At 39.6% G+C, this 26,238-nt stretch overlaps 2 protein-coding genes across 21 annotated transcripts in view; both read left to right on the top strand.

Annotated features, from left to right (window-relative positions):
- Positions 1-15,041, top strand: part of AFDN (afadin, adherens junction formation factor) — a 129,300-nt gene extending 114,259 nt beyond the window's left edge. For 7 of the 20 annotated variants that reach the window (XM_032185891.1, XM_032185900.1, XM_032185898.1 and 4 more), the window contains 3 exons: positions 1,070-1,105; positions 5,460-5,594; positions 7,496-11,636. In XM_032185891.1, the coding sequence (XP_032041782.1) occupies positions 1,070-1,105; positions 5,460-5,594; positions 7,496-8,074 (750 nt within the window). In that variant the 3' untranslated portion in view covers positions 8,075-11,636. Of the gene's footprint in view, positions 1-1,069; positions 1,106-5,459; positions 5,595-7,495; positions 11,637-12,166; positions 12,252-12,878 lie in introns of those variants that run through there. The other 13 variants (XM_032185909.1, XM_032185908.1, XM_032185905.1 and 10 more) reach the window with 9 other exon arrangements.
- A 3,927-nt stretch (positions 15,042-18,968) lies between these two features.
- Positions 18,969-26,238, top strand: part of KIF25 (kinesin family member 25) — a 41,521-nt gene continuing 34,251 nt past the window's right edge. Inside the window, exons 1-3 of the mRNA XM_032185010.1 lie at positions 18,969-19,043; positions 20,970-21,035; positions 25,555-25,671. Of these exons, the coding sequence (XP_032040901.1) occupies positions 18,969-19,043; positions 20,970-21,035; positions 25,555-25,671 (258 nt within the window). The remainder of the gene's footprint in view (positions 19,044-20,969; positions 21,036-25,554; positions 25,672-26,238) is intronic.

The raw sequence follows: 26,238 nt of genomic DNA, 5'->3' as shown, positions 1-26,238 counted from the left end.
TAATATAAGTAATGAGATAATGCAACTGCATAGTATGATAAAACTTTTATCACTCCACTGGTGGCGGTTGTCTCTCAGAATCTCTTAAATCTATTGTTACTGGGAAGTAATTCCTATAGGAGAATCTGTTTCTCTTTTCTGAATAATAGCACTGATACCAAGTTGCATACCAACAGCTATGCTCTGAAAGGCTTAAAAACTAACTCTGTAATACACTGTGTTCTGTTTATCTTGAACAGCTGACTTAATTCTGTGATAAGCAGTTTTTACTTGTTGAGAAATGTCTGCATGTGTATTTTGACATTCAGAAATTGCTATCAGCTTGAGTTAGGATTTGAGTTCAGGATTGTTTTGGCAGCTTGATTTCCTAAACTTGCTCTTCTCATGTTTGCTGCAGTCTGCATTGCTTTCCTTTTTTCTTGTGGCTAACTGTTTCTGGTTAAAACAATAGATACCTCAAGCTTGGAAACTGAAGAAAGGAAAGTTTAAATGTATAATTGGCAAATTGATTGTGTTAATAATATGTTGTTTGTAGCACATAGGCAGTTATCTGTAGACATAAAAGTTATCCATATAGAACTGCCATTTTTACACACTGCCTTTAACGCTTTACTGTAGCAAAGCTAAGAAAAGTCTTGTGTCGTTGATGGAAAGCCAGTTGTGTTGCATTAAATAACTGTCTTCTCTGCAAGTGCTGGATTTAAAATACTATTTGTGCATAAAGGTTTTCCTTCATTTTGGAACATTTTGAAACTAAAAACTACCATTTTTCTTGAACTGAAATAAAGTTTGCATTTGAGTTGCATTTCACTGTCTGTACTACATGAGATGCAATAAATAGCATCTCTAGAGAAAACCTGAATTTCGAATGAGTGAAGCAAGTACTGACGTAAGAAATGGATTACTTGATTGTTTGCATTTCTTTATTTCAGGAAGTTGCCAAATTTAGTTCCTTTTTCTAAAGCAGCCAACTTAACAAATAAAAGAAAATGCTTTTAAAATAGAACAAGTCTAACCTATCTTTGTTTTCACTGTGCATCTTTCTTTTTTCCCTTCTTACTACCTGCAGCAGACTGCTGTGCCAGCAATCTCTGTTCTAGATTTGGTATGTTTGTTTCTTTCCCTTTAATATCTCTTTCACGTTTCAATTTCTGATTATTAATAACCATCCTATGTGCTTTGGATGATGATTTGCCATCTTTGGGTGTTCAAAAAATCATTTTGATACAATTAACATTAAGTTAATTGTAAGCATGCATTTGAATGTTTCCAGATGTGGTGACTCATTTCCCTGTGTTTCTCTCCTTTTAGATGTTATGTTCTGCTTGCAGGCTTGATTTGTTTGTTGTAGCAGTGCTCTGATATAAAGCTGTGTATTTGATGTTTTGTAATTGTGTTTATAAAATCTACTAAGCAGTTCATACGAACAAATTGTGAGGTAAGATTTCTTCCTTTCTCTCTCCTCCTGTTTAGGCTTTACAAAAGCTCTAGCAACACCATTCCCTTCTGATTTGAAGTGAAACTGTCCTGAGAGCCTACTAATACAGATCATTTAAAGTTTGTTGATAACATAAACTTACATAGCCTGTTATATCAGCTGTCAGGTTCCCATCCTGCCCTGTGATGGCTTAACATGCTTTCTCAGCACATGCTGAAACCTGCTATTTACAGGTGTTAAAATCTTCTCATTAAAGTGAATCGTAAACTCAGAAATTACTTCTGAAGTAATATTTCCAAGTAGGTCATGTAGAAACACAATTACTAAGTTAGCATATTTTATTTTCTTAAATTTCAGTTTCAATTCATGAATACCATTCTCTGTCATCTGAAATATGACAGGCTTTTAAATTGGGCAAGTAACTGCTATGAATTCAGTTAATTCTGTATTTCATTGCTCTTGTTGGAAATGGATATGTGGGGAAAAAAAAAAAAAAAGCTTTCTGTCTCTGGAAATATATAACCTTCACGGTGTATTCTCTGTAATTAGTGCCAAAGCTTGAAAGAAGGGTAATGCTTGCAAGTCCTGTTAGTATAATTAATCTGTTGTGCTGGAAAAAGCTGTAAATATCACTGCTCAAAATATGGATTCGGATATTAAGCACTTTCAATGTGCGTGCTTCAGTACCTGTGTCTGAGGTGTTCAGCTTTGTGTGGTATATCAGTGTTAAAGAGGCGAAGCAATGTAAGCTTTGGACAAGCCAGGAGCCATGGATTTTTCAGACTCAGTATCTGTCAATATTTGTTTCTTGTTACTGCTCCTGTATTTATTTACTTTTTCGGTTAAGCCTTGGTCTGTGGAGCTGTGACCAGGAGTTCTTTGCCAAGCAGGCTGTAAACTTCTGGACCTTTCTGCTACAGAAGGTTGTGAAGGCAGACAGTATCAGCAGCTTTAAAGGGATTAGACGAATGCATAGGCATCATGCCTGTAAGTAGCTAATCAAAGGATCATTCAAGGGTGTTCCAGCTGACATCCCTGCTACAATGCTGGGGAAATACTAGAGGAATGGACCACAGAAATGGCCAGGCTCACATGCAGCTCTCCTTGCCCTTGTCAGACACAGAATACTGCACCAAAGGATCAGTGGCCTGAATCAGCAGAGCATTTACAGTGATTGTTAATGTAGCCTTAAAAATAAAAAAGCTATTTCTGAACTAGATTATGTTGAAAGCTGTAACCAGCAAATACCTCTTTTTTTTTTTTTTTTTTTTTTTAATTTCAAACTTTTCTGATTTTCATACTGTTCATATGACTTTCTGGGAGTAGTTGCATCTCTCCTTTGCCATTTCATATACCCGAGAACTTCCTTATTTATAGAAAAACAAGTACACTTCAAAATGCTTGATGCTTTTTTATCTGATGTCTGACATGAGCATTGGCAATATCTATTCTGCTAATTAAATGGCACATAAAAGCAGATGAATCAATAATGCATGAATTAACAGCTTGCCTAGTGATTGTGTTTTTAAAATCCTTGGGCCACTAACACGTCTAACTCAGCTTTAGTTGTCATAAATAAGCAGGTATAGATGTAAAGTTCATCTGGAGCTTTATTTAAAGCATTCTAAGCAGTGCTTGGAGAAATTCATTTTATTTGGAATGTGAGACTTACTGAACGTGTGCCAGTCCCATGCATATCTTCACATTTCTGATTATCCAGAATCCTCTCTACTTCTCTCCCTGTTATTCTCTGCTGACCCTCAGTTGAGGGCTGTGTAGGGATCTTGAAAACGTGTGAGTTCAGTTTGGGTTGCATGCTGTTGTATGCGACCACCAATGCACATCTTCAAGATCTCTGGCACGCCTTGCCATCCCAGTGCTTCCTGCCTAGGTTTGTGAAAGCTCTGAAGCAAAAACTAGTTTACTAATTGTTGAAGAAATGAAATGTCCCTCTGTGATAGTTGCTGTATTCCCGCTTGTGCCTTGTGTATCATTTCTGGCCCTTTTCCTAGGTATTATGTTTAGAATATGTTCCCACTTGGATGGGCTGTCTTCCACAATTATTATGGTCACATGTTGACATCAGTTCCCACATGGCACCCTGCCCAGTTTTCCTTTCTTTCTTTAGATAAGCTCACAAGAAAATAAAACAAATCAGACCTACTTCCCCTTTAATTTACTTAGAAATATTTTCTTGTTCAAGTACATTTGAGTAGGAGTATTTGCTACTAAGCAAAAAGGTATCCACGCAGTAACTGGGGATCAGTAATTACCGTGTTTAGTTTTTCTGTAAATGGGATTGGGACAGAGTCAAGGAGTTCTCTGCTATTTTTCTACTGTGCAGTTTTTTGCCTTTTTTTTTTTTTTTTTTTTTTTTTTTAGAGGAAATTGCTTCTCTTCTATGAATTCTTCCAAATTAGTAGCTGTCTTTCCTTTTGACAACGCCATTATCTCCTCTGCTAAAATAATGTCTTTTTAATAAACAAGACTGACAGGGTCTTAATACAAGTAGGCAGTAGGTTAATTACTTTATTCCCTCCTCTACATTATATACTGAGCTTCATCTCCGTGATTTTCAGTTAGGAATTAGAACAGTTTTAGCTCCGAATAAGAGGAGTTTACTCAGAAGTAACATTCTTGAGTATATGTTTCCCAAACTCCAGCCCAAATTAAATTATTATTTTGTTCTTTAGCTTTCATACTCAAACGTAGTGGTTCTTAAGACTTCAAATTGGAGGGGGTTTTGCTGCAGTTAGCCTGAATAGCTAGTCTAAGATATATACACAGTTGTTTTCAAAATGCTGTTGTATAAGGTCATAAGATCACTGTTCATGTCGCAATTTTCTTACAGCTGAGGTAAATAATCACTAGAAAATTAGTAAAATAAAAAGAGTTCTTTTTAGAACTGATTATAAAATTGATTTGAAAACCTTGGGACAGTACCTAATACGAAGTTCATATGCTTTAAAGCACACTTCTTAATTAAAAGGGGGTGGGGGGAGAGACAACTGCATGGAAGTTGTCCTCAAAAAGTGTTATTCAAACTAAATTTCTCTTACTATCATGATTGCTTTGTGTCTTAAGGCCCTTTCTATGTAAATGTGATTGGACTGTAGAAACAGATCTAGAAGTAGAGAAATAGCAGTGTTAAATAAAGCATGTAGTAAAGTATACCAATCAATGGAAAAGACCTAATGAAAAAGAAAAAAATACTTTAAAACATATGTCACAGTAAGAAGCAAAGCAGCATGCAGTCCAGTTAGTTTCTATTTCTGAATATTATTGTGCCAGTGAGTACTCTCCATCATGAGCAGATGCTGCTAGCTTAAGAGAACCATGCAAAGTTTAGATTTTTGCTCACTTTTCTCATCTGTGCAGTGTTCATCACAAGCATGCATGAAATAGCATTGTCTGCTGGACGTTTGTTGTTCTTCTGAGCTGTTTAATCTGAATAATCCAAGATTTCTTCGCCTCGTTCTCTGCTTTTTCCAAAACACATCTGTTGCAGATACAGTGGGAGATTTTATTTATCTCCTGAGACTATTTGCAGACTTGCTGAATGAGCCTGTTACTTTAAATGGATTGACCCTTTGACTAATGAGTCGTGATTTTCCGGTGCTTAAATACTAATCCAAAATGAAAAACCAATTGGCTGCTGGAGTTGGGGGCTGTTGCTTCCAAGTATTTAATTTCACTTTGTGCCTATGAGACTGCTGAAGCAGTCTGGAGCGTGAGCCTTTTGCTAGGGGTTCATATATGAATGCTAAAAACGTCTCTGTTTTTGCTTTTACGTAGTTCTCTGCATCTCTTTCCCCCCTCCCCCCCCCTTTTGTTTTTTATAGGGACTTTTAAGGAAAACACTGTAATAAAGCGTGCTTTTAACAGCTGAAAACTGAACGGTATCGGTAGTACAGCATTTCCTATTGAATGAGTTACTTTTAGATGCAAATACTTGTGTTATGGCTTTCTGAGACACCTTATCTCCGTGAGGGATGGGAAGTTAAAGGTGTGTCTCTGTTAGTTACAGGACGAAGAACGCAGACGGCAGCAGCAGCTGGAAGAGATGCGCAAGCGGGAAGCAGAAGATAGGGCCCGGCAGGAAGAAGAGCGCCGGCAGCAAGAGGAGGAGCGAACCAGGAGAGAGGCTGAAGAAAAGGTTATGGTCTCCTGAGTGCTGCAGGAGTTCTTACGGGCCTCTCCCCTTTTACCTGGCCAGTAACAGCTCTGGGTTTGGGCCATCAGGGGGTTCAATTCACTCGCCTAGCAGTAAGGGTCATGGCCCAAGGCGGCATTTTACCAATACAAAACAAGGTGATTCAATGAACGTGCCATCTGTGGTAGCTACAGGTCAATGGTATTGCAGAAATAATAGAGTAGGCATACCAGCTGGGGGTTTTCAGGAGTAACAAGGACTTGCTTTCAGAGCCTTTTCTAAAAGCTACAGCACAAATAAGTTGTATCTCCTGAATTTCTGTAGCCCCAATCTGACTTCTGGAGTATAATGGTTGAGTTAGTGGTGTTGGGCTTTGCTGTGGCTCGGAGATGGCACTCGAAGTATCTGTGCAGTAACTGCATTAGAGAGAAAAAAATATGAAATACAGGGGAGTGGAGATGAGTACTCCATATTATCGTTCCCATTTCAACTATGGGGGGAGAGGGAACTTCCTTAATTGGTTTCTAGAAAGGAAGAAAACTTTAGCAGAGAAATCACTGTGTAAACAAATAAATTCTAAAAAATCCAGGCTTCTAGATTGCTTGGGAACATCATACATGTAGCTGAGAAGCTTTACTCCTCAAAAACAGGAGGTAAAGCACTTCATTTGACGCTTGGGTGATAGGTAAGAAGGAAGGAAGGTGCATCTGGACTCAAGTATGTAAACGTACACTGTAGGAAGAAAAAAATGAGCTTTCTGGCAGAAAAATTGTATCAAAACCAGCCTGTCTTGTTTTTTGACAGTGATGCAATGCTACCAAATGACACGTGGGTACCATGCTTGAAAGGATTTCACTGAGAGATCTCAACTAAGATGCTTCTACCAACTCAGAACTCAGTGCAGTCTGGCCACATTGATGGCTTTAGAGAGTAGTACAAGGAGATGAGTTTCTTGTTTTTTCTGTAGATAAACAAGAGCAGATTTTTTTTTAATAACGGACTCAGATTGTTGAGCAGATAGAGTGAATATTTTTAAGCACATGGATTAAAAACAAAAAGGAATGCTCAGATATTCCCAGCAGAGGTTATTCGGCACTTAGACATTTTTTTTGTAACTCATGGTGTCCAAATACACATTTTCATTTATAGTCAAACAAGCTACAGAATAAACCGTGGTATAAATTTACAATGTGACTTAGGCAAGAGCTGAGCAAAATTAAATGCTATAAAGTTTAAAACCAGTAGAAGTCTTAAAATGGAAAATACATAGGAGATATTTCACGGCCATTTAAATAGTCAGCAGCCTTGTATAAGTATCATTAGCATGTTTTTTTTAGAAATGTGTTTTTTTTAAATGTTTGTTTTAAAAAAGTTCTTTGTAATTGGATTTTTATGTGAAAGTTGATTTCCAGCTGATCATACTCAAAGCTTCATTAGGAGCCATCTATTCCAAGACTGATTAATTGACATTGCATAAGGCTGCAGCAGAATTATAGAGCTCCTTTTTTAAGAGCTTTATTTTTGGTAGTTAATTTTAGTTATTTTCTCTCCCACAGATTCTTTACAGCATTAGTAAATATACTCATTATTAATTGTAGTTACATTTTCAGTAATAAATGCTGGAGTTGCCCGTGGTTCACTCAGGCAATTGCCTTAGTTACCACAGGCAGTGGTAAATGTAGAAATAACAGCAATGCTGTGTTACAGGACAAATGTTGTTTTTTGTTTTTTGTTTTTTTTTTTCTCTAGCAATAAATATTCTTTGAGTTCATATGGATGCATTGCTCATTGCCAAAAAAGGAGACAAAAAAAGATGTTTGTAGCGATGATGGAAAACTTAAATTCCTTAGGCTGAAATGTCTGTCTTACTGTGCTTTTTTTTTTTTTTTCCTCTGGACTTGCAGAGGCGACAGGAAGAAGAGTATTACAATCGCTTAGAGGCCGAAAGGCGCAGGCAGCATGATGAAGCAGAGCGGAGATTGCTGGAACCTGACGAGCCTGGTCTGTACAGACCTCCACTTCCACGGGAATATGAACTCCCATCCCCAACCCCTTCATCTAACGCTCCTCCTCCCCCACCTCAGCGAAACACCTCTTACCTCAAAACACAGGTCCTCTCCCCTGACACGATTTATACTGCCAAGTTTGTTGCATACAATGATGATGAGGAGGAGGAGGATTCCAATCTAGCAGGTCAGGATAAGTACTCCAGCACAAGAAAATCTTATGGTGACTTTCCTCCTGCCACCCCTAAGCCACAGCAGCCCTCCCGCCAGCCTCGCCCAGTTTCAGATGGCCTCTTTCTTTCCAACTCATTCCAGTCATCTTCAGTCAATGCCAACAGTACTGCTGCCAAAAAAAGCCAGCCCCCGCCCCCACCAAACAAACCGAGTTTCATCCATGCCAGCAGCTCTAAAGGTAGACTCTATGAAATCAGTCTTCTCTACAGAACTATCCTCGTGTCTTCAACTCTGGTGCTGTAGATCGAATCACTTTCTTTGTGATTTTTTTTTCACTTAATCACTATTTTCATAATCACTATTTTCACTATGGTGATCTAACTTAAATCCAGTTGTTAATGCCAATCTTCCAATTTTTAATTGTGTTGATCTCTCAAATTTCCTTGTTCCTTACCGCAACTCTTCAAAAGTAAAAATTCATCTTTCGCACACAATGAATTAAAAATTGTTTTAACTGTTACTCAACCAATCCAAAGTACTGTTGGTTTTGGCTTTCACTCTGTATCTTTCAGTGATTTGTTTTGTATGACTGACCATTGGTTACTCAGGGCATCTTGGAAGTATGTCTTTCTTGAACACAGGAATCTTTTTTTCTAATGGGTTCGTGAACAGAGCTATCCTCTGCTTTTGGTTGTGGTACCAGGTTTCTATCTCTTATTTGCGTGTGCAAATGGCTTTAAAATGACCTTTGTAGATAAGGTTCTTAAATGTACAAGCACAAAGAGACATACAGACCATGCAGCAAGTTTAATTCATTCAGCACTATTTCTGTACTTCAGTTTTGTACAGTGCAATTTTCTTGCAGAGAGGGACAAAAATAAATTTAAGCTTAGTGCCTTTTGCCTCACTCCTTCCCTTCCGTTCCACACCCTTATATTTCTTTGCCTCCTCATCTTGTTTCTCTTACAACTCCAAGTGGGTAACCATAACGGAGTTAAATTTCGAGTGGAGTTCTAGTTGCCAGTAACTTCAGCACCACATTTTATCTGTAGATTATCAGTTTAGCAACACTCATTATTTCAACACTTATCCAGTATAAAGTTCCATGTTAATTTTTGTTGAACCTGCTGTTGTAGGAGAAATCTTACATACTCTACTCTTTGAATATGTGTTTGGATGGATCCCACGCTATCTGCAGGTTATGAATATAAGATTTTGTCTTTACTGTCATCTGCTAGCATTTTCCCTATGTTTTTCTTCTGTGTTCTTCTGAAGGGAACGATACCCCTGACGTTCTCCTTGTTTGATCTTCTTACTTGTGTGAGACTTCAATAGCTGTCTTCACAACCAATTCCTGCATGTCAAATCATGCTTCTAAAAAAAGGGTAGAAAGGGTAGTAAGTCACCTGAGAAAGCAAAGGGAGGTGCTTATGCTGGCTTCTAGCTCAATGACTGTCATGCTGACTAGATTGAAGTCTCAATGACAAATGTGGAAGCCTATGTATGGCACATCCCTGTTTATCTTTATGGCCACCAAATGCATTATGAAAAGTACTTAATTTCTTTGATCAGAGAGATGGTATTCTCTGGTCATAGGGAGCATGCTAGCCACAAAACAGGTTCCATTTATCAGAAGCAATTCTAATCCAGCTACAGCAGGGTATGAATATGATTTAGGATATGTATGAGACTATACAGGTATACAGTGCTCTCAGCTTCCTGCTTACATCCTTTTCAACTGAGGCTGAAGTTATTTTCCAGCAAGGTATCCTGTCCTTCACAAGACAAATTAGCTTCTGATGCAGACTGCTTCCAGTATCAAAAAAAGGCTCTGCACAGCAATTTGTAGCTTTAATATTCATGAAACATCTGTAGTTTAGCTCAGCTCTACTTATTGCCCAACTGATACAGTTGATGCTTACCAGTTTCACTGTCTGGGGTCAGTACAGCACCGAAGTTGCATAAAAAACATCCATGCTGTTACTCATTTAAAGAGGGGAGTAAAACAAAAAGTACCCTGGTATTGCATGTGAGACCTCTTGATGTAGTAGTCCCTATGGATTCCACAAGCCCATCAGTCTCCCCTCTCTTGATCTATCAAGAGTTCCAAGCCTTAAAAGAAGGTGAGGAAAAGTTTTTGCTTTTCAGTGTGCTGTCATTAGACAGGACCATAAGTAGACACACTGTGTGGTATCTGCTGTGTGTACATTACAAATGCAGATAATCCAGTTCCACATGCCTATAATGCATGCATGCCTATTGATAAACCCACAGCCAGTGCTCTCTTATCTTCATTTTATATTAGAAGTAGTTCAGCTTTTAAACTCCTTACATGGCACAGAATTATTGAGTTATAATTAAAGAACAACAAGAAATATACAGAGAAGGTTCTCTTTAAAAAGCTATGGCCATCTACGTTGCCAGCTTGCCTTTGGGAATATGCTGAAACAGGCTTCTGAAGAGGAACTTCTGTACTGGATGTCTATACTGAATTTTTCTTCTTTCAAATTACTTTCTTTTTCTAGAAATTCTTACTTGAAACAGACTTGAGTGTAAAATGTGCCTTCTGTCACAACACAGGCTTCCAAAGGCCCTTTCTTCCCTTCCTAGTTTGGCACTTCGAAGGCTGTACATGTCATAAATTAAGTAACTATAGAGCCATCCATCACTAGCTGTCACCACCACTCTTGCTGCCTTCCATCATCCACAACACAGAATGCCATTTCATATTTTATTGCATTCCCCAATCCTACTTTCCGTGAAGTTTTATGGAAAAATGAATCTCAGGAAAGTGAAATGTTCGGTGATGTTTTTGTGTGTTCGTTTTTTCCTGGAAAACAATCAGAAGGACAATCTGCAAAGACTTGGTTAGGTTTTTGGTAACAATTAAGGAGAATTGCAGTATGATGCTTCACCTTTAATAACCTAATTCATAAACCATACAACTAATTCTGAATACTCTTATTTCATAATTTTTAAAATAGCCATGAGAACAGGTTAACTTCACCTGATTGCTCAAGCTTCTCTGAAGACTGCCTGCGTAACGTACAAAGCCGTTTGCACAAAATGCAGAATTCACTGTGCAGTTTACCATCTCCCATCTCACTGACTCTCGTTGCATTCCTGTCCTTTACGGCTTTTCTCTGTTCTGAATGCTAACTCTAGTAAACCACGCTTCTGCAAATTTTGCTCTCGTAACCTTCTTCCACTGGGTTGCTTAAAACCATTGGCTCTGTCAACTAACCAAAAAAAAAAAAAAAAAGCCAACACCAAAATCAAAACTGCTGTCAGAAAGTAGGTGGATGTGTGAACCACAACCTGTGGATCCGCTTTTCAAAGTATGGAAGGGTGGTATTCAATGAATGCATATAAGACCCGTGTCTGAAAGGAGAAAAAAACACCTTCATACACCTGGCATACCTATTTTGACTTGATCTGCTACAAATTTGTAGTGAATAATGTTTAGCCAATAAAATGCTAGCTAAATTTACCTGTCTTCCAGCTTCAAACCATTTCTTTTCTTTTATTACTTCTTTGTAAGAAGTTGCGTACACCAGTGGAAGAAGCAAACATTTCTTTCTGTATGAAAGAAGGTTCACAAGACATAACACGTACAATATTTGAGACCAGAACTGTCTGAAGACAAATCTGGCATTTAATTTTCACTCTTTTCCTGACAGCCATTGAGAATAGGGTCTTGAATGCAGATTAAATTAGTAAATGTTTTGATTGGAAATAAAAGGTTCTGTCTTGTGGCCTTTGAAAAGAATTAATGTAATGTGCAATACCTGTGTGTTAGTTAGTATCAACTTAAACTAAAGGTGCAGTGCTGAAAGATATTTACTTGAAATTTAAAAAAAAAAAACAAAAAAAAAAAGAGGGGGGAGCATCTTCTGAGTGATACAGCTAATGCAATCAGACTAAGTCTTTAGTTGAAAGTTCTGATTGCTGAATTGTAAAGGTGCTATATACTAATCATGGCTCACTTTTAGCTTCTTAAAAAGAGCAGCTGCAGCTAACTTACATCCTGTAGAGCTTGTTACAGGACAGTGAAGTGTGTTGCTCTTTCCATCAGTCTCTTTGAACTTTTAATGTCTGTTTTGCTGTAAACCATAATAGGATAAAGACCATGATTAGGTATGTGCTGGATAATCTAGACAAAATGTGTTCTGACTTAAATAAAATCAGGAATAAAAAGTTACAGCTGCTTTGAGGGGGTGATGGAATTCAGTAGTATTGTTTTTAAAACATTCTACAAGTCAGATGACCCTGTAAATTTAATTTCTGAGTCCAAATTGAGATTATTTCTTAAAAGAAGCACTGCACCTTTTTGAAGAAATACAGTGTAGAACTTCTATGTTGTAACTGCTGTCCTTCAACTTCCTTTTTCACAAGGAATAAATTCATACACTGGATCTACAGGAGCAACTGTTGGGGCCCATGAAGTATATCGGGATCCAAGAGACAAAAGATCTAAAAGGTGATATGCAGGAGTCTGTTAAGTGTTAACTTTTATTCCCGTGACGTGGCTAACTTCTGCAGTACTTTCTGTTGTTGTCATTTCTCTGGGGGCTATTGAAGAGTTCTGCAGCTGTCTTGGGTTATAATGAAATGCAAGTAAGGTCTGCGTGAGTTTTTAGATGATCTAAAGTACTACTTTACAAGACCAGATTTCAGTGTTACAACGAAGTAAACATCCATAAGAACTTTATGTTCCAATGCTTTTTCCTAGGCACATGCTGCTGTAGGAAGGCTTGCTAGTTTAGCCATAACAGCAATGCCATGCTAATATAGACAAGAGCCTTTGTGGCACCTGTGCTTCACTTTGGAAATCAAAAAAAAAAAAAAAAAAAAAAAAAAAAAAAAGTAATATCATTCCTGTTTACATGCCAGAAATGGCCATGAGCTGCTTCTGCTAATTTGTCTAAATGACAGCACAATGTCAAAATTAAAGGTTATGCATTGGTAACAAAAACTTGCAGCATGCTAAACTACGCCTCTTATGCTGTAATCCAAAAAATTACCAGTTAATACGTGTCACTAAGAATTATTATATTTTAAGATATTGTAAATGAGAATTATAACAGATTTTTTTTCCCCTTTCTAGTCAAGATACAGATTTACCTGGAGCACCAGAAAACTTGACGTTCAGGGAACGCCAGCGACTTTTTTCACAGGGTCAAGATGTATCCAATAAAGTAAAAGCTTCTAGGAAACTAATGGAACTGGAAAATGAGTTGAACACAAAATAAGATGAAAGCACCTTATCAGATGTAACTGAAGATCTCTGAATTGAGGGATTGAGATGAGGGGCACTACTAATGAACAGAAAATGAATATTTTCTGAAAGGAGTGACTTTGATTCCTCTATATCTAAGACTGTTAATTTAGAGATGTTGCAATAGCAAGAAAACTGATTACTTTGCCAGGAGCTTGTGGTTTATACAATGAAAGCACTGTAAAATTTTAAAGATATGAATCACGTGAAGGTAACTTTTTTTCTTTTCTGTTTTGGGGGGTTAAGTTCTTGTGCACCAGACCAAGTAGCACTTGTCAAAGATAAGTTCTGTTTCCTGGTGTTTTACAGACACACTTTTTTGTTTTAGCTGCTGAGCAGAGAGAGTGAGAATAGCTTGAACTGCCTAAACTAAACTGTGCACTAGAAATTAGTATTTTAGGTTGTTAGTTAAGGCAACAATATCCGGGCCACCTTAAGACTTTATATGCAAGTTTGACATACTGTATGGTGTTCATACAATGATCAGCGTATCAACACAGGTCTTAATGTTATTTAGTACTGGAATAACACACATTCTGTAGGTAAAGCCTTGGAATCAAACATTTTTACTCTTACATCTTTGTTGGGTCTAAACTGGTTGTGTAGGAATTTGTGTAGTTACGGAAAAGTCTATGTTGATGCATCCCCATTACATGTGCTTCAAATGTTCGAAAATGTGAAGAGGAGAAAAACCTGGGGTATTTTTTCATTAAAAAATACATAAGCAATAGATAGTAGGCTACACTAGTGACCCTAGGACCAAAATGTTAGTAACATGTTAAGAACAAGGAATTCCAGTTCCAAGGTTAGCAGAACAGATAAGTATGTTTTCTGAGAAAGGTAGACTAGAAGTTATTAGACAACTAGAAGTGGAATGGTGTTGATCAGTCTGCTATTAGCAGTTCAGCAATATTTTTTTTTTTCCTATGGAGAAGTGAACTGGCATATTAAAAAACTGTTGTGTGAAGCATTGAATATACGATGCTGCTGGCTGGGAGCAGGAGTGTTAGTACTCTGCTGGCAGCAAACCATCTCTACTCATGCTGAAGAAGCAGTGCTAGTATGCTCTTCTTTAGTCTAGCTGGCTTTACTAACATCCTGTTACTGTTGTACTGAAAATATTTTTGGCAGTTCAAGCTATTTTTTCACACTGTAATAGCCTTATTTAATTTTAAATTGTTAATCTTTTTCCTCCCATGGTGTCTTCAGCTATGCGTATGTGGCTGATGATGTTGGGAATAAGGACCTCATCAGAGTTTTTCTCATTGTGTGATGTTAAGACAATATATATTGTGATTCCAAACAAATTTTCTATTTGACAAAGCCCTTTACTGGCTTTAGATGATTTTTTTTCCTGTATCATATTGTTCTCTTATAAATATATATTTAGGGAATTGTGCACACTTCCAAATACAAAGGGGTAGACTTTCACTGCCTTAGGAAAGAAATCACTTTTAATAAGAGTTGTATGATAAATAAATGCAAGTTAATGAAAATTGGAGTGTAAATATTTTTTACGTATTTCAGGTTTCTTATTTGAAAGTGTGCTTTTACCGTTTCACCTGTTAAATATGAAGTAGAAGATTAAACTGGTTCAAAGTGTTAATGAAGGATCTGCATGCTTGCTATGTCTGTTAATCAGGAAAAGCAAGCCTCTCCCAATTTATCTTGAGAACACTAGCAGCCTTACAGTGACGAATTTTTCTTTAGGAAAAAAAACAAACACTTATGCTGTGGCTGGATTACTGTTGCTGCTAGAATCTGAAAAAGGCTTAGCAAAATAATAAAAAATAAATAAATTCTATAACCTTCAGTTGAGTGGATTTGGCCGCTATTGGGCATTCGGGTCAAGTGTGAATATGTGTAAAAGTGCTTTTCATATTTGTCTGTGCATTATTATGAAAAACATCAAAACTGCTGTAGTTTCCCATTTCTACTGTATTTCACTTGCAACCTATTTTTAATAAAGTTTGTATTGTATTTAACTTTGCATTAAATGTTTTTTGTATTGTTCATTATTTGACTCTACATACACAGCTGTATTATCATAAACCAAAGTGGCTTTTTAGTGTTTAATGCTCAATGCTCGATCACCTGAAGAAGTGATTTTTTCCAGCTTATCCAGCAATTTATGAAATAGTAAGTATTGGTATGATCAATTATGCAGTCTGGATTATGGTGAACTTTGATCTCTTTATTTAGAATACGGGATAACTTTGTGTCAAAGTCTTTGAAAAAAATACTTAGTTTTGTCTGATGCTGACGTCTAGAGGAGTGGACTCAAATTTGCTGTGTGGTTTTGCATGAGCATTGAATTGCAGGACTTCAGAATGGTGGTACTCCTGTTGTTGGATTGATAATATTAAATGGCTTGCTTCCTGATGGGAGACAAGTTTAAATTCTGCTTGGGGAATGAGGACAGCAGGAAAAGGCCCCAGTGAATGCTGTAGATTCTTGCTGCTGTAGCTGAATGGCCGCTGTGGCCAGGATCAAGAGCCATGCACACCTCTTTCCTGGTGAGTACCTTCATCCTTTGAGTTGTGGTGTCTGCTCTCTGGAATTTTCAAAATTGCTAATGAGGACATTGTGGGGTTTTAGTATGAATGCATATAAAGGCAGGGAACAATCTATAGGAATGACAGAAACCCAAAACCGCTATTTGGGATGTGGCAAAGAAAGCAAAGCAAAAAGGTTTGTTTGTTTATAATATGAGACTGTAGTCATTGCCAATTGTGTGTCATGCAAACAAACAGTAAATGGGGGGAGTGGTAAGAGTATGGTATGCAACAGTGCTAGCACATTTTCAGTGGGAAAACTCAGTGTTGGAAGTTTTGAGCCTTCCACAGTTGAGGTCAGATTTGCAAAGTGAGCACTACTATGCTGTTAAACAGTGCAGCACCTACTTTGCCTTAGGGGTATGGAGAATCATCCTCAGTAGCATAGTTCTTGGTATTACCCCTATCACTTATCACACTATGTGTAAATGACACATACGCAGCCAAGTCTGCAGCTCCCAATAAAGACTTAAAGATCTTAAATCTGTTGTATTCTCCCTTCTGCGCCTCTCGTTCACATACATGTACATTGCGTTTCAAATGCTTTTATGTGCTGCTTGTACTGTAGTCATGCTGCTATTTGAGGAAAAAGGAGAGGAATTAAGAAGTTGATCAAGTACGTAAGATGTATCCTATTTACTGAAATAAGCTATTTTCTTGATTATACAGATTGCTGTTTGTAGATTGAGCAAGGAGTACACAAGCAGTAGAATAAGCAAATAAGACTTTTCTCCTTTACATCCCAATTCAATTAGTTAATTAGGTTATGAGAAACTACAATAAAAAATGTGATAACAATAAGCTTAACTAAGAATAGTCTTAAAATTCATACAGTAACTCACATGACTTTGCTAACAAGCCAGGAAAACACTCGGTTCTTCCTCGTGTTTTGTCAAATGATAGTACTTTCTCAAACAGTTGCTTAGGGACTACGTGGTGGAGAAGGCAAAGCCAGGCAGATTAAGCAGTCTGACTTCTTTCCTGGCTGTAGTGTCAGATAAACTGCTTAAGGAGACTAACATGCAATGCACCTGCTTGGAGAAAAAATCCACCTGCTTGGAGAAAAACAGTTTATTCTTAGTAACAGATGTTGAGGACTGCCCTACAGCTACTGAAGTAGACATCTTGCTTAAGGAATGAAGTATTTACTGCTTCACTGAATATTGCATGCACAGATGGGTTAATTTCACTATTGCATTTTGAGTAAATATGTTAATGTGTGAAGAACATGAAATTCTCTAAAGGTACATTCTTATGACCAGATTAAAAGTAGACATAGTTTTTACTACTAGAGCTTTTTCTTTTGGAGCAAATTGAGATAATTGTCTAGCAACAATCTCTTCTTCGGCCAGAAAATCTCAGTAGCTTTTCCCCTCATCAGGTCAAACATCTTGATGCTTACTCCTCCCTCCCTCCTCCCTCTGTACAGTTCTCATGGGCGCTGTAAGCTGCACATTGCTTGTAATTATCTCCTACAATGCAAGATAGCAGGACTTCATATGGAAGAGCAAAGGAGGGGGGAATGATACAAACTGTAATAAAACATTTAAGTGCAGCTCACTTGCTCTTCAGCTTGGGGTGGGGGGAAAGGGGGGAATGATGACAAACTGTGTGCTCTTTTACAGAAGATCGAACCAACCAACAGGTTTGTGAGCATTGGGATCATTTAAATGCTAGTAGTACTATCAACACTTAGGGAGAACCTGTTCAGGTGATGAGTGCCAGCTCTCTTCACCCCTTGGCTGCAAGTATGTCTGTCTAGAACAATGAGAGGCATTTCAATCAAATTGGGTTGAGAAATGAAGTGGATGGTGTCTCTGGAAGCTTTGAAGGATAGGCTGTGCTGAACGTGGGGCATGTGCTGTCATTTAGGCAGTTGAAAATCTCTCTGTATTTGGCACAAAAGCAAACTTATCTCAGTATTTTTCTGGGTGTTTTTCTACCTATTTTGTTTGTAGTTGCTGCTTTGGGAATGGCATAATGGACAATTCAGAACGCTGAAGCTGGGATCTCATAAGGGTTTTGTTTCCACTAGGGTTAATGTGAAATGCATCAGCAGTATTCAACACAACGCTAATTTAGTAGCTTTTATAATCCACTGTAGTGTTTCACTGATGTTAAAATTAACAGAGTAAAATGTGCAGTTGATTCACTCAATGCCATGAAATTTCTGGCCCCAGAAGCATCTCTAATAAGGTAGGATTCATTCTTCTTTTGCAGGGAGAGGACAGAATCCAATTGGTAGAAGTTTGGGGAAAAAATGAGACCTGTCAAAGACCAAAGGATCGGTGTAGAAAAGCATGCTGGCGTACTGCCTTGCAGTGTTTCCAGAAGATGGATTTTTGTTTGTTTCTTGCCCAGATCTCCCTGACAGTCTGTTCTGTGCCCTGTCAAGCAGCTTATCCTGGGCTTTGGACATAGAAGGAACATCCCCAAAGAGAACTGCTGCCGCGAGGGTGAGTCACAGATCACAGTGTGGGGTTTTTGATACAGATGGGACTGAGCTTTGAGTACTATCCAACATTCACGTCTGCACAAAGGAATGACTGAAGAGCAGTATATGCGTGCCTGGTTTAGGGCCAGTAGTTCAAAGCCAGCGATAATGAATGTTCTTTCTTTATGGCCTATAGGAACTACGTTTCTAATCTTACTTATAGTGGTCAAAAAAAAACACAGATTAGGGGAGAAAAGCATTAAGATTCAGGGATGATCCTCTTGTGGTGAAGCTGAGGTATGCTGGAAAACAACGTTATTGTGACGTGACTGCTGTGGCATCTACCACCCGGAATGGAGTTACACCCCTCAGCTATTAACATATCTCCCCTAGGACTTGATGTTAATAAAATCCTGTCTGACTCAGCATCCGAGGTCCTTGATATCACACAAATTTGGAACTTTCTCTTTTTAAACTGTCTTGGAGTAGGGGAGAAAGCTGCAATAGGGGGGAGAGGAGGGCTGTTGGGGTGGGCACTATGCGAGATGGGTACAATGAGAGATGGGCACCATGAGAAGGGGATTCCTTAGTGATTATGATGCTGGTTTGGGTTTTTCAAACAAAATAAAAATTAAAACACCACACAACCGCTGCAACACGCCCGCAGGGGGGAGCTGACCCAGGCAGTCTCCTCAGCCGCCCCCGCCTGCCGCGATTGGTGGTTCCTGCTGTCACTCAAGTTGCCCGTAGCCCCGGGTCTACAGTTCCCGCTCGGCCAATCGCGGCGCCCGCCGCCGGAGGGGGGCGGTGCTTGTCGCCATGGCAGCGCCGCGGACGCCCCGGCCGCCTTTCTCATTGGCCGCTTTAAATCCCCGGGGGGCGGGGGGAGGAGCGAGGCGCAGCCCGGCGCGGGGCAGTGGCGGGAGCGCGATGCGGCCGCGCGGCGGGAGCGGCCCGGGGCCCGTGTGGGCACAGCGCGTCCGGCAGCTGCAGCGCGGCCTGCGGGTGAGGGGCGGGGCCTCGGGAGCGGTGTGCGGGGCTTCGATCGGGTAGACGGGACCTCTGCTGTAGTGGGCGGGGCTTCGGGTATAGTGGGCGGGGCTTCTGGTGGGGTGGGCGGGGCCGGTGTGGCTCGGGTTGACCTGATGGCTCTGGCTCCCGCAGTGAGCCCACTGCTCCTCTTTCTGCCCCTCTCTGTTAAAAATATGTTTCTAAGGGTTGAAATTCGCAGTCTGCTAGCATTTCGGCAAAGCTTTTGATACTGTTTCGTACAGTGTTCCTTTGGGTAGAATGCCCGGTACACAGCTAGACAAAAACATAACTCAATGGGTGAACAACAGGGTCAGGCTACAGTTGGGTTGTAGTAGATGGGGTTGTATCAGGCTGGTGGGCAGCCACTGGTGGGGTTCTGCTGGGCTCTGCTCTGCGGCCAGTTGTCTTCAAGGCTTTCATAAACGTAGGGCTTGAAGGTGTACAGAGTAAGTGTGCGGATGGCACTGAACTGGGAGGAGCTGTTGGCTCTCCCAAGCCTTGCAGGAAACCATAAAACGTTAGAGGTCTGGCTCAGCACTGCTTCTGTGAAGCTTATGCATGAGCGTGATTCTGCATCTGAGATGGGGCAGCTCTAGGTGTCTGTACTCGCTGGGGGGATGAGAGGCTGGAGAGCAGCCCCGCAGGAAGGGAGCTGGTGGCTCTGGTCAGCAGCAAGTTGAACATAAAGCCATGGTGGGCCCTGGCAGCCAAAATGGCCAGCTGTACCCTGGGGTGCATCAGGCACGGCATTGCTATGCCAGTTGAGGGAAGGGATTGTCCTGTGCTGCTCTGCACTGGTGCGGCCTCACCTCAGGCACAGTGTGCAGTTTTGGGCAGCAGACTATAAAGAGGACATATTACGAAGTGCCCAAAGAAGGGCTACAAAGATGGTGAAGGGCCTGGTGGGGACGATGCCTGAGGAGCCCCTGAGGCTCCTTGGTTTGCTCAGCCCCGAGCAGAGCAGGCTGAGGGGAGGCCTCATGGCGGCCTGCAGCTCCCTCACGAGGGGAGCGGAGGGGCAGGCGCTGAGCTCTGCTCTCTGGGGACAGCGACAGGACCCAAGGGAACGGCATGGAGCTGGGACAGGGGAGGGTCAGGCTGGGGGTTAGGGACAGGTTCTGCACCCAGAGGGTGGTTGGGCACTGGGACAGGTCCCCAGGGCAGCGGTCATGGCACCAAGCCTGGAGGAGTTCAAGAAACATTTGAACAGTGCTCTCAGAAATGTGATTTGGTTTTTGGGTGGTCCTGCGTGGAGCCAGGAGTTGGACTTGATGATCCTTGTGGGCCCCTTCCAGCTTGGGATATTCCAGGACTCAGTGGGAATTTGCCAGGCCATCCGATGTGGGGGTCAGACTGCGCTGCCTGGGGCTGGGCTAGAAATCGGGCCTCAGAGCTGTGCCCGTCCTGCCCAGCCCTGCTGCTGGGCAGGACAGGTGCCAGCTATTTTTGTGGACGCCACTAGTACAGAATAGGCTTGCTGTTATACCATTGAAGGTCTCTAACAACGTGGCCTAGGAAATTGGAAACTTATGTGATTATTTATAAATAAATAAAAGAGCACTTCTCTAAGGATCATAGATCTGGAAGACGTCAGGAGATGATTTGTAAAGCAAAAGCAGCTAAAATTTTTTACATATGTGTACTCACATAAACAGGCTAAACGAGCAAAAATATACACGATAAAGGAGTATTAAGAGTTCATCCTCATTTTTATGTGCTTGTTTTGCTGGGAAGATTTGGGGTTGGTATTCCTTCAATTTTAGGAGACTGAGGGACAACAGTATGTAACAATAAAAAGTGTATAACGAGGTAACTTTTATCAGACTCGTATTTATTTTATTTTTCCTTTGGTGGGTTTGGGTGTGTTGTTTGTTGTTGTGTTTGTTTTTGTTTTCTTAGACCAAAGAAGAAAGAATAGTTGTCCTGGAAACTGAAAATGCTGCTCTTCATCTAAAACTTGCAGAGGTATTTATTTATTTATTTATTTATTTCCAGAAAGAATTATTGTGGAAACAGAAAAAAGACACTGAAGTCAACCTTCATATTTTCATGTTTTGCAATCTTCCTGTTGGGGGAAATCTATGACAAGATTAAGGCTCAGTGTTTCTTTATTATTTTAATCATGAATGGTAGCAATAACGACAGACTGATTAAGTAACTAGAAGCTGGGACACGTTTAAATAGTTGCCATTGTTTTAAATCTGCAAAAGTGAACTGAGGGACAGACTCTAGAAGAATTAAATACAGAATTTTGCTTTCTGCTTACAGTGAAAATGTTTGCCTAAAAGACGGAGGTAGATTTTGAAGAAATACTTTGTAGATACAATTTGAATAATGCTTTAAAAAGCACTGTTTGTATACTGCAGGAGCCATATTTCATTGTGTGTAGACAAAGATGCCCTTTTTGCATGTCTTAATAGCACTAATGCTAGAGTTGTCTGGAAAAGGCAGTGTTGTTGCAGAAGTCAATTACAGAGCACGATGCAGTAATGATGCTCTCAGTTTTTATATCCTTCTTCAGAAGGAAATTTTATTTCTAGACCATTATTGCAACAAGCAATAGCCTGTGATAATGTTTGGTGTCTTCAAAGGTAAGACTTCAAAGATGTACAGAACTTTGAATATTTATTTATACCTCTAGACTAGAGCCAGCTGTGAGATTTAGTTGCAACAGAGACTGCTGGCCAAGAGTTTCTAATCTGCTCTGAAGTATTAAATGGTTGTGTGACCTCAGGAAAGCCACTTGGCCTCCCTGTGGGTCTGTTAACACCTGTGGATAAAAGTGGGTTTAACAGTTTTCAAAGCCTGATTAGAATCCAGACGGTACATCTGAAATGAGTTTTGCTAGGTATGCAGAAGAATACTGTAATTTATTCTGAGAAAATGTTTCTGTTGATTTTTTCAGCTTCATCATATTTAATAAAAATCTTAATTATTTCATCTTTTTTCTTATTCTGACAGATACAAGAAATTATTCTAACCAGGAAGGTGCTTCAGATGTAATAAATAGTTATCTGAGTATTAGATAATAAAGCCTTGTTTTCCGTGGATTCATGCATCACGGTTAATTGATTTTTAACTGCATTATCTGGAATCCCTATTATACACAAGGGAATGTGCACAAAGTACTTACTGCCACTACAGGGAAAGGTTTTGCATACATGTAAAAAAATCATCTGAGATTTATTGTCTAGCCTGCAATCAAGCTTTGAAAAACATTTAATCTATGTTACCCTGAAGAATTTTATACTGTTTGACAAGCTATTGTCACAGCCTTTGCAGAGCTTGCACATCTAGTTTATGTTTCTGGGAGAACCCTTCAAGAGCTCAGTGTGTCTACAGGGGACAGCTCTCCCTCTGCTTCCTGCACACCCCCAGCTACCCTCCAAGCCCATTGAGTTGGTCCTGTTTCTCTCAGCTTTGTATGTTCCCCACTTCAGTGCCACCTCTGTCTCTTGCTTTTGTTTGGCCCTTCTGCTGGGCCAGAAGCAGGAGGTGGTACCTCTCAGCCAGGTCTGGCTGTGTGCTAGCTGGAGCTACGTGTTGCCATTGCCGGGTGAACGAGGTCCACGTGCCTGCCAGCTGGCAAAACATATGGCTTCCAGAGCTGTATCCTTTGTGGGGATGTGCTGCAGAAATGCAGCCTTTTGAGACATCTCTCGTCTGTCAGAGGTGACTGAAACTGACAAAAGGGTGCTGGAAGGGCAGACACCAGGACAGAGCAACCACAAAAGCCTTTTTCCTTCAGAAACCATCAGTAGATATCCATAACGTGATTCCCTCCAGAGCTAGATAATTTGGATCTCTGTATGGCCCAGCTTTTCCATTACAGATGAGATGTGTAGCTGCTGGAAAACAAACAAACAAACAAAAAACAATAACAACAACAACAACAAAAAACAAAACAAAAACACAGAATTGTTTCAGTTTGTTGCAAAAGGTGCGGGAAGATATGAGCACCTACAGCAATGAGGAGCATGCCAGTGATGCCACCCTCAGTCAGAAGCATCGTCAAATGATTAGTGGAAATACCTTATAACTAGCCTTGCACTGATGTTTCTACTCAGGTTGTTAGTTAAGTACACTTAAAATTTTGATTTGCCTTGGCTAATTTGGCCCAGGAATCTGAAAGTGTGAAGAAAGTGTGCACTGGCTGCAGCGAGATATGGAGCTTTGAAGATAAACTTACGAGGATGGCCCTAAATCAGGATTTGCAGTGTAAAAGTTTGTCTGTCAGTTGCATCAGTCTAATACAAATGTTATCTCCTGCTATAGACCTTCCCTTGCCTATATCTTTAGTACAATCATGAATAAACAGCCCTGACACTGTTTTCTACAGCCTTGTATATTATTATCTTAGCAGCGTACATGTACTATAAGAGTTGTTAAAAGTCAGATTCTTTGTCTGCAGGCTTACCATTGTGTATTTGGAAACGCTTGCCTACCTGCATACCCCTTGCTTTGGTTTGCAGCTCCTGAGGTCCTCCTGATCCTGCAGACACATAAAGCCAAGTCTGCCACAATGGGTCTGGTGGCAGAACTGAGACTGCACTATTAAGTAGCTTGGTTTCAATTCTGATTATAATAAAGCTATAATAAGAAGATTTATAGCCATTTTTTTTGTCTTCTCATGCCCAAGCCCAGATTTGCAAATTTTGACCTGCAAAGAATTCTGATGAATGCAAAAGCTATTTTAATGGAGAAAACCTCAAAACCACGGCAGCATTTGCAAAAATGCCAAACCTGACAGTGGGAGGGATGAGAAGTTGACTGCAGTGAAGGTAGAGTTGACCATTGCATCTGTGTCCTCTGTGCTGAGAAAAACAGAATGGTCAGGGGGAACCTACGCAGGTGGTAGAAAACATACTAGATGTTAAAAATACATTTGTTTTTTGCTAACTTAAGCTCATTTAATGACAACCCTTCAGTGCTATAACTGCTTGTACATGCTTTTAATTTTTCATATGGGGTTAGAATATTAATTCTGGTGCACTGCTTGTATGCATTTTTGTCAAGCACATTTATAAATACTGTGTCTGAGTAACATGAGTCTTGAAAATCCCCAGAGTAAGAGAACACAGGAATAGCAGTATAGGAGCTGTCTCAATTTCTGGGAGCTTAAAGCCTGTAATAAAAGAGAAGAATACTTTTTAAATAATCTCTTTCTGCTCTTTCTTTTCCATGTAAGAACTTTTAAAATTAGCATTGAAATATTATTTAGCTGTGCAGGGCCTCCAGTTGCGTTTGCAAATAAAAAGCGTATGAAAAAGTTGGTTTAGATGAGTTAAATATTTTTCTTGGAAAATATCATTTTTCTTTATTCTAACATCTCCCAAATATTATATTGTTGTTTTTGCAGATATCATCTGTAGTTAAACTTCAAATATAATTAAATCTTTTTAATTTTTTTTCCTGTCATTGTCAGGTGACTGGAATTAAATCAAACTCCTCTTTTATGCCATTGTGCTTTTTCTGTCCTCTGTTAATTTAACAAGCAGGGAACTGCAGTCACAGAATTTATGGTCTGAATAAGCTAGGAAATAAGTATGTGCTGGAGACAAGAGCATCCCAAACATAAGGAAGGAGACTGTCAGTGCTGGTTAAGGAATGACAGATGATGATAGGTTGCTGGGAAAGGTAGGTGAAGAAGTTGCAGCTGATTTTCAGTACCAGGGTTGTCAATAAATTACAAAAATGCAGTTTTTAATATAATACAGATTCTGTCATATTGCAGAATTTCACAAGTACTCTACATAGATTTCATCCCTCTGTTCTTGCTGGGACAGATTTAAAGTTGTATTGTTTCTGTCATTCTTTTGATTTCAATTTTTGATCTCAAAAATTTATCCATAAAAATTGCTTTTGCATAATAGGATATTTTAGATTACTAGAAAGCCTTCTCGTCCCTTAAAAAAAAAAACTGCTTTGATTACTTTGAAGACCCAGCTACGCGCAGTTTTGCACCATTGCAACTCTGCTGAATGCAATGGAGTCGGTGTTGGCAGGCAGCTAAAGAAATGAGCACCAAGCTGGGGGCTGTGTTCAGGACTTCAGCAGTTAGCTGGTGTGCCCCTCATCCTGTTTTTTGTCTTTTGAGAGAGTTTTCTGTGTTAAATATAGTCTGATGCCAGCTATGTGAGCAGCCCTTCTCTGTGAGGGAAGGCATGGTTTTAACTTCGAAACACCTCAAGCACAAGTATGGGGTTTTAGGTACTGCAAAAGCATTTTAGTATTCTCATGTTTTAGTATTCTCATGTTGAGGTTTAACACCGTATAGAAGTAGAATATTGTGATGTTAGCCAGTTTACCTAGAAATTATCCTGGAAAAAAATAATGTAAAAAGCAAAGAAATTGTGTAATTGGACATCATGTGTAATCAGATGATTGACTTACCAATGTTTACAGGGACAAAGGGGACAAAACACAACAAAAAACAGGAGCACTTTGAAGTGATTTTTAGGTGATTTTTCCTTTTTTTAAACAGTATCAAGGGTTGGCTGGAAGAAGCACTAATGAAGTATTGCAGCTCTACTCTGCTCATGGGCAGCAGCAGAAATTGCAGAGAAGTTCTGTTGTAACCCACCTACACGAGGCAATAAAGGTAAAGACATTTAATAATAATGTAGGTACAATCTATGCCATAAACATATACATGCTTATGAAATACAATAAAACACAGAAAATGGTCAGATTTGACCCTGATCTATGGTTTTATTTTATTCACTGCAGTTCTTACAGCAAAGTGTAGCAGTGTCTGAGTTGGCTTAAAACTTGTAGTGATTTTGCTTCAATAGGCTGCAAAGTTACCTGAGCAGTCGGTAAGTGGCTGCTTCTGAGTTACAGGATCTCATGTATAGATTGGTATCAATATCTGAACTATTTTAGTAGTCAAAATCTTGAATCCCTGATATGACTATCACATAGACATCCCCTAAGAAACAATACTTGTGATGTCATTTAACCAGATAGCCAGATCCTAACAAGGGCACTGGAGAGCTCCACTGATTTCACTGAGAGTTCTTCTGTTCTGGAGGACCTCGGAATCAGGATTAGTTCCCTGTTCTCTCAGTCAGGTTGTCTTCATTTGCAACAAAGGTACTGGAACTGTTCTTCCAATACTAGTACAATAATATTTTTCTTTGTTGAGGTACATGTTCCTTAAGTTACT

Source organism: Aythya fuligula, chromosome 3, assembly GCF_009819795.1.
Source record: "Aythya fuligula isolate bAytFul2 chromosome 3, bAytFul2.pri, whole genome shotgun sequence".
Lineage (NCBI taxonomy): Eukaryota > Metazoa > Chordata > Aves > Anseriformes > Anatidae > Aythya > Aythya fuligula.
Note: the sequence above shows the minus strand (reverse complement) of the source record. Positions and strands in the feature narration are given on the sequence as shown.